This window comes from Haliaeetus albicilla, chromosome 7, assembly GCF_947461875.1.
Source record: "Haliaeetus albicilla chromosome 7, bHalAlb1.1, whole genome shotgun sequence".
Classification (NCBI taxonomy): Eukaryota; Metazoa; Chordata; class Aves; order Accipitriformes; family Accipitridae; genus Haliaeetus; species Haliaeetus albicilla.
The window spans coordinates 1,128,743-1,137,102 of NC_091489.1; the positions used below are offsets into that span (position 1 = coordinate 1,128,743).

Sequence of the window (8,360 nt, forward strand, 5' to 3'; positions counted from 1 at the left end):
TCCCGCGGCCCAGGATGCTGCTACCCAGTCCCAAGGCAATGATTAAAAATGGGAAACTACCCCTCTAACGGTCTTACACAAATGGGAACGGCACTTAATGTACACATACGTGTTGCCCACGCATCCCTGCTCCCCCAAACCTGTCGGCAAGAGACAGGCAGCACGGTGAGAGCCCTTGGCAAGTCCCAGGTGGGAGATATGACAGGCCATAACCCCAAACTGAAACCTGGCTTCTCCGAGGCACAGTGCTACTGGCGAGAGCAAAAGCCCAAGCAAAGCGCTATCTGCTCCCTCAAGCCCAGACCCAGGGTGCTCTGCAGCTCCCCAGTGCACTGTGCCGGGGCTGAGCAACCTCAGCACCTCTCAGAGTCGCTTTGGGGGACTTGGGGCTCTTCCCATGGCACTGTGGGGTCAGGGCCTGACTCTGGGGCAAGTGAGCACTTACTTTGGGGCGATGGCATCCCAGCCTGCGAGCTACCGAGCTGCTCGTCTGCAGGGAGGTGCTGGGCACTGCTAACGGCCTCTGCTCCGCAAGAAGAAACCTCAGCAGTGCCCTGGCTCCTGCCCTGCGCTGTGACATCCCTCAGCACCACTGTCCAGCCAGCAACAAAGCGCTGGGCTTGGGCTGGGGCCAACGTGGCCGTGCCGAGGCCTGGCGCGGTGCAGCCCTGAGGCCTGGGATCTGGCACAGCGCAGGGTGTGCAGCCTCCAGCTTGGCACCAGCCGGCAGCAAGAGCGGCTCCGGGCACAGCCGGGTGGGGGGTCTGGCCAGCAGCCCCAGGGCAGCACAGTGTGGCACAGGGTGCGCTCCCCGTGGCTGTGACACAGGGTGCACCCCCACACCCCCCCCATCCCCACACTCCCCGCTCCGCAGCCTGCAGCGCCGAGCACATCCCCGGGGCCGTGCAGCCCCCGAGCGCATCCTCCAGAGCCCGCAGCGTGGGGCGCACCCCAAGGAGCACGGGGTGACTCCCCGCGAGTTGGGGCACCGAGCCGGCGGCGGGGAGGGCGCAGCCCCGCGCACCCACCCACCCACACGGGAGCGCACCGCGGAGCGCGCAGCACCGCGCAGCACCGCGCATCGCACCCCCCCCCCCCAATCCCCTCCCCGAGCGCACCCCGCGGGCGCTGCGCCAGCCGCGCAGAGCCGCACTAAGACCCTGCGCGCCCGCCGCGCACCGCCCCTTCCCCGCCGCCCGCCCCCCTGCGCGGAGCGGTGCGCGGGGCTGCGCGGGCAGTGCGCGGGGCTGCGCGGGCAGTGCGCGGCGGCGGAGGAGGAGGCGGCGGGGATGGGCGGCGGCGCGGCGCCGGCGCTGCCGCCGCCGCTGCTGGTGCTGGTGCTGCTGGCGGCGGGGCTGTGCGGGGCGCAGTACGAGGAGTACAGCGTGCGCGGGTTCCCCGCGGCCGCGCTGGAGCCGCTGCAGCGCGCCTACGCGCGGGCGCTGGCGCAGTACGCGGGGGCGCAGTGGGCGGAGAGCGCCCGGGCGTTGGAGGCCAGCCTGCGCCTCCACCGCCTGCTGCGCGACAGCGAAGCCCACTGCCACCGCCGCTGCGCCGCGCCCGCGGAGGGGGACCCCGCGCGGGGGGACCCCGCGGAGGGGGAGCCCGCGGAGTGGGAGTGGGAGAGGGAGATGCAGCTCTTCGGGAGGCTGCTGCGCCGGGCCGGCTGCTTGCGCGCCTGCAAGCGCGACCTGCCCGTCTTCCAGCTGCGCTACCCCCCCGCGCAGACGCTGCGCGACTTCCAGCGCCGCCTGCCCTACCAGTACCTGCACTACGCGCTCTTCAAGGTGAGGCGGCCCCGCGGGCGCGCAAATGCCGCGCAACGTGGCTCGTGGCGGGGGGTGGGGGTGGTGAGGGGAGCGGGGGGCGTCCCGTGCCTCCGTCCTGCACCGCTCCGGGCTGCGCCTCCTCTTTCACCCGCCGTCCTGAGCCTCTCCGCTCTGCGCACCCCCCCCCGGCACACCCCCATCCCCGTCTCATCCTGCACCCCTGTCCTGTGCCCCTCGTCCTATTCCTCCTCTGCGACACCCCCATCCTGCATCCCCATCCTACGCCACCAGCCTGCACCCCCCGAACCCTGCTCCCCTCTATCCTGCACCCTGCTGTCATGTGCTTTCCCATCCTGCACCCCCCCTTCCCGCAGTCCCCATCTGGCATTCCCCCCGCCCCTGGCTCCTCCATCCTGCCCCTGCACCGTGGCACGTCAGCCTCATCTGGGATGCATCAGGCAGGACGTGAGGGGTGCACCCGAGACTGGGGGCCGCTGTGGTTGTGTCCCCGCACCCCACCTTGTCTTGCCCTGGTCACCCAAGGTCCCCCTGGCCAGGCAGAGCCTTGCCTGGGGAGTGGGACGCAGGGGCTGGCCCAGCCGAGAGGCTGGAGTTGGCGGGTCCGGTGCCACCGTGATTGCAGCGGGACACGTGCCTGGATGCTCAATCAGGGAGAAGCGCTTTCTCAGGCTCACGGTGCAGACGTGGAGGAGATTTCATAAGGGATCGCCCTGGGGTGACCCTCACTTGGCTGAAGCTGCTCTAGCAAGAGGACGCTCCCCTCCCCAGGCATCGGTGCTGGTTGGGGTCCCAAGCTGCGCTGCTGGCCAGCTGCCGGTGCGGATGCTGCTTTAGTGCTTAGCGCTTCTGCCCCGCTCACCTGGCAGTGGTGAGGGACAGCCTGGCCTAGATCCTTAATGCCTTTTTCTCTTGCTCGCTCTGGCCAAAACCCATTTCATGGACAGTTCGTTCAACCCCCCCAATCTCGCTCCCCTGAAGTTGCAACCTGAGAGCTCATAAAGCAGCGGGGGAGCGGGGGCAGCTCGCCCGGGCTGGTGGCAGTGCCCAAGATGAGCGGATGCCTGGCTCAAACCCACACCACGTGGATCACTCCTGGCTGGATGCGGGGGTCCAGGAGGGGTCGAGCTGTCCCCATGCCCACGACGGGCACAGAGGGGGAGGTCGGTGTGGCTGGATTTATCTGCATTGTCCGTGGTCCCGGATCCTGTCTGTCCATCGCTGCCAGCAGATGATTGGGCTCGGGGCTGGCACTGTGGGTGCCGGGCTGTTCCCTCTTGAGGACCAGCCTTCTGCCCTGCAGCCCCGGGGTCTGGCTGGGTGCTGAGCCCCCCGCAGCCGCAGTGTCATCCCTGGCTGCCCCTGCGGCAGGCTGCGGCACCAACTCTTCCTCCCTCCCCAGTCAAATAAGATTGAGAAAGCGGTGTCCGCTGCCCACACCTTCCTGCAGAAGAACCCCAAGCACGAGATGACCTTGAAGTACCTGAACTATTACAGGACGATGCTGGATGTGGATGAATACCTGGTTGACCTGGAGGCTCAGCCCTATGAGGTGAGGAGGTGATGGGGTTGGGGCGGGAGAGGGGCTCCCCAGGGCTCGGTGCGCGCCTGGTCCTGCCGAACCCCGAGGGAAGTGGCTCTCCCTTGCTGAGCCCTGGTCGCTCACCTCCTGCCCCCAAAAGAGCACCTCTGGGGGGCCCGTGCTGAGGACAGAGCCGCCTCGGGGAGAGTGGGGCAGGTCAGTGCTGCTGGAGGGCAGAGACGGGCTGTGGTGCCTGGCGAGGAGGTGAGCGGTGCCTGCTTGGTCCCCGGCAGCCGATATTCGTGCGGTCGGTGAAGCTGTACAACAACGGGGATTTCCGGAGCAGCGCGGCCGACATGGAGCAGGCGCTGACTGAGTACTACAAGGCGTACGAGGACTGCCTGGCTGGCTGTGAGGGTGCCTACGAGCTGCAGGAATTCAAGGACTTCTACCCCTCCATCGCAGGTGACTGGGCAGGGGACTGGGGGCCAGCAGGCTCGGGGGGGGAGCGGGCCAGGGGCACAGCACCTGACGCCTCTCCCCAGACCACTTCGTGAGCGTGCTGCAGTGCAAGGTGGACTGCGAGACTGAGCTCACCCCCAATGTGGGTGGCTACTTCGTGGAGAAGTTTGTGGCCACCATGTACCACTACCTGCAGTTTGCCTACTACAAGCGTGAGTGCCAGCGGGAGCAGGGGACTGTGGCCCTGGGGCACCCCAGGGTGCTGTGGGCCCCTGGGCAGGGAGTCACACCCCCCCCCCCCCCGCATCACCCGGTGCTGCTCCTCACAGTGAACGACGTGCGGGACGCGGTGCGCAGCGTCTCCAGCTACATGCTCTTCGATCCGGACGATGCCGTGATGCAGCAGAACCTGGTCTACTACCGCTTCCACCGTGAGCGCTGGCGCCTGCAGGAGGAGGACTTCAATCCCCGGCCGGTGAGGACCCCCCAGACCCCCGTCCCGTGGCTCTGCCGGCAGCAGAGGGGCTGACGCAGCCCCCGCTCCCTCCCCGTGCCCAGGAAGCCGTGCGCTACCACAACCGGACAGCCGCCCAGAAGAAGATGCTGGACTTCGCCAGGCAGTACCTGCAGGCTGACGACGAGGTAAATGACATCCCTGGCACGGATGCAGCCGGGTGCTTCTGGGGGTGCTGGGTGGTGCGGGTGAGTGCTGTGGGTACCCTTGGGTGGGGAGTCCGACCCCCAAGCCAGCCCTGGAGAAGAGGCTGCGGACGGGGCCGCTGAGCCCTGCTGCCTCCTCCTGCCCGTCCCGTGCTGCAGATGGAGGTGGACAGCGGCGAGGAGACAGAGGCACGGAACCTGCCCTCTGACGGCGAATTCGAGGGCGAAGGCGACTACGAGGAGGGCTTCTTCGCGGAGTGGTGGCAGGAACCCAAGACCAAGGGGGACAAAGCCGACCAAGGTTCCTGATGCCAGGGGCCGTGCTGTGGGGTGGGGGGTGGCTGCTGCCCGCACCCCGGTTCCACTGAGCCCTCCTTGTTTGCAGAGACCCTGCGATGAGCCAGGCGAAGGGGTGCCCGGCCCTGACAGAGCTGGATGGCGGTGGCCCTGCGACGCCATCCCAGGGATGCCGGGCTTTGGGCTCCTGCCAGCCATCGTGCAGAAACTTGGGCTCGCGGGGAAGGGCTGATCCTGCCCAGTGCCCTGCGGCAGGGCTGCATTTGCCATCTGGACATCTGCTGCTCTGAGTGCAGCCCAATTCCCATCGGTGGAGCATCAGCACTGCCAAACCTCCCTGCCTGCCCAGGAGCTCCCCCGGGGCCACCCCTGTCCCTGATGTCCCCAGGAGCCCTGGCCAGCGGCGGTGCCCTGCAGCACTGGGGGGTACTGTGTCCCTCAGCTCCTCCCCAGGACCTGCGGATGGTGTGCCAGGACCGACCCCCGCCTTGTCTCGAGGGGTTTGAAGGGCTGCCCCTGCTCTGGGAGCAACACACGGTGCTGCTGGAGCCGGGCGCGCATGCCAATCCTGCCCCTCCTCAGGGCTCCCCGGGGCTTCTACCCTGGTGCCTCCAGCCTCTCAGCCCACTAGCCAGCCCCCTTTGGAGCCCACGGCCTGGTGCTACAACGGGGCTCCCGGTGTGCCGGCGTCCCCATGCTGCCGCGTGGCTGCAGCCTGGCAGGGCTGCATTGCCCGTGCCCTGCGTGTGCCTTGAATTTCTGCCACACCAGCCCTCTGTAGCCTTAAGCTCCGTTAATTTAATACTTCCCGACTTGCACAGTCGCTTTTTTTTTTTATATTTACTGGTGCTGAACTTCTAATAAAATCCGGACCGGTCTTTTTATGGCTGCCTCTGCCTCCGGGCTCCCTGGGGCTAAGGTGTGCTGCCACTGCGGGAGCCGGGTGCTCAGGCTGGGAGAGGCCCTGCTGTGGGAGGGGGAGGGACGGGTTGGGGGGCTGGATGACCCCATAAAGTGGGGGAGACCCCACAGGGGGCTGAGGGGGAGGTTGTGGGGCTGGGGAACCTTGAGGGCCATGAGAGCAGCCAGGCTCTTATGGGGCTGGGGGGTCTCTGAGTGGGCCACAACCATGCCGGGATCCTTATGGGGACGTGGGACCCCCCATTGTGCAGGAAAAGCTGCCAGGTGGTATGGGGGGGCTGCAGGGGGGGTTGGGGGGCAGCATGCCTCACCCCAATACGGCTGTTCCGGGTGTGATGTGCATCACCTGCTGGTTGTTTTGAGGTGGGTGCATCACCCCGACACTGGTCCTTGGGGGGTACATCATCCTCCTGCTTGTCCAGAGGGTGCAGCCTGCGTTCCCCGATGCGAGTCCAGGGCGGCAAGGTGGGACGACCCCCTCCCGCCGGCATCGGGGCATTTTGGAGCCCGTTTCGGAGGCTGCCGTCACTGCGGACAGGCCTGCGCCTGCTCTGAGCACAGGGTGTCGGACAGCGTGCGGCCGCCTCGCTCCTCCCTGCCGCGCCGGGTGCGTTCCTGCTCCCCATGGAAGTTGGCTGCGAGGACTGAAACCGAGAGAGGCTGAATCACGGCGTTCGCCCCGGGGGAGGGAAGGGAAGGGAAGGAAGGGGGCGGCGGGGAGGCTGCCAGCACTCCACCCTGCCCTGCCTTGGAGCTCCCATTTACCAGGGCTTTCCCAGCTCTGCCCTCCCTGCGTGGAGCCGGGCACCGGGACAGGGGATGGGGCTGAGCCCCCAGACCGGTGGGCAGGGCTCGGGGCTCGGGGCAGAGCTAAGCGGAGGCAGTGCTGGCAGTGGGGGCAGCCCGTTGCATCTCTGCCCGGGGCAAGGCTGTCCTGTCGCCCAAGAAGGAATGGGGTTTGTCACCGATGGGTCATGGCCACCCTTGGGAGGGGAGCACCGGCCCGGCGGGGTGCGGCCGGCGGCACTCGCACCTGGATCAGCGGGAAGCGCTCAGCCCAGTGCACTGGCGTCGCGGCCCGGGAAGCAAAGGCTTGTTTATCTTCCCAACAAGACGGGCGAGGGTGGCACAGGGCCCACGGGGCCTCCGCCCTGCTCTGACGCGCGCCTGGGCACGGCGTCCCCTCGCCAGCCCCAAACTCACGTTGGGGCACACGGTTGCCTCGCTCCCGCTCCTCTGCCGGCACTGGGTGAAGCCCCTTGCAGGCCTGGGGTCCCATCCGGGCTCCCACCTGCAGCTGTTGGGTGCAGAGGTGCCGGCAGGGTCTGGCACTCCTGGTAGGGCCGGGCAGGAGTAGCAGCTCTGCGACCGGCGGTGTGACCCCGGCAGTGGCTGGGGCTGTGAGCATGGCCACCGTCCCCCGAGGCGTGCAGGGCCGGCAGAGCCGCGCTGCGGGGAGGTGCCAGGAGTGCAGAGGTGGGGTGCGGGGGGGTAAGCCTGCAGGACTCCCGTGGGTTAACACCAGGAAGGCAGCGCTGCGCTTCCCTGACTCCCCTGACCTTGACTGCGAAGGAACGTAAATGAGCTTTTCGGCTGTCATCTCAGCTCTACCGTGCCGTGCTGTGCTGTGCCATGGGCCCCTTTCCTCCTTGTGCTGGGAGGGCTCTCGCTGTGCTTTGGATCCCCGGCTCTGCGCACAGTGATGAAATCCCGTTTTCTTGCAGGGGCGGTTGGAGCTCCGTCTCCCACCTCCCTCCAGAGCTGTGATTTCCCAACAGAGTTGGTGCCTGCAGCCAGGTGTGGCAGAGGACTGCGCAGGGGCTGATGGGGTGTGTGTGTGTGTGTGTGCAGGATGTGTCCCCTCACCCCCATCCCCAGATCCGGGTAGCAGGAGGCCCCGGGGATCCCCGCCGTGGGCTGGGACGTGCCCTGTCACTGGGTGCTCATCGGCGACTCGGGTGCCGGAGGCTTCACCCAGGGCTGGCGGGGAGCGGGTGAGCCGGGACCAGGCAGCAGCACCCAGCTGGACCAGTCTGGCCAGGGACTGGGGTGACACGGGCTGCCGTCACCCAGCGCCTCTTGCTGCCGCTGCCGGGCTCCTGCCTCCGTTTCCCCACCGGGGCGGCGTGGAGCCCCCTTCCCGGGGTCGGGGGGTTCTCCAGGGCCGGACCCTGCCCCGCCACCGCGCTACCGGCTCCGCACCCGGGCACCCACCGATGCCAACACCGTAAAGGCCGCAGGAGCCAGGGGTGCCCCACGCGGCCCCAGCCCCCTGCCCACGGCCCCCCCCACCCTCGCCCCGCTCCCCTCCGGCCCCTCCCGGCCGGGTGCTGCTGCCGCAGGGCCCGGGCTGCCTGCAGCCCCCGGGCGAGGTGGGGAGCGTGGGGAGGGGGACACGCCGGGCCGGGGCGGGTGGGGGGGAGCCCCGAGCTCCCTCGCGGGGGTCCCGGCACCCCTCGTACGCGCCCGGGGGTCCCCGCCCTGCCCAGGTACGTCCCGGCCACGCCCCCTGCCCGGGGGAGGGTCCCTGGCCCCGCCCCGCCCCCCGCCTTGTCCCGCCCAGTGACGTCACCCAGGTGGTGTTTCCCCCCTCCCCCCGCCGGCGGTCGCGCCCTTCCCCGCCCGCCGCCGCGCCCCGCCCCGCCGCCCAATCGCCTGCCGGCGAAGGGCGGGGCGGCCGCGCCCCCGCCAATGGAGAGCGGATAAACACG

General features: G+C 68.7%; 1 protein-coding gene across 1 annotated transcript; it reads left to right on the forward strand.

Annotated features, from left to right (window-relative positions):
• Positions 1–1,128: 1,128 nt before the first annotated feature.
• On the forward strand, positions 1,129–5,610 carry P3H4 (prolyl 3-hydroxylase family member 4 (inactive)). The gene is made up of 8 exons (XM_069786311.1): positions 1,129–1,787; positions 3,190–3,339; positions 3,603–3,774; positions 3,855–3,983; positions 4,101–4,246; positions 4,330–4,413; positions 4,591–4,732; positions 4,817–5,610. Exons 1-8 carry the CDS (start codon positions 1,290–1,292, stop codon positions 4,828–4,830), a joined length of 1,335 nt encoding a protein of 444 aa, XP_069642412.1. The 5' UTR covers positions 1,129–1,289; the 3' UTR covers positions 4,831–5,610.
• Positions 5,611–8,360: the final 2,750 nt, after the last annotated feature.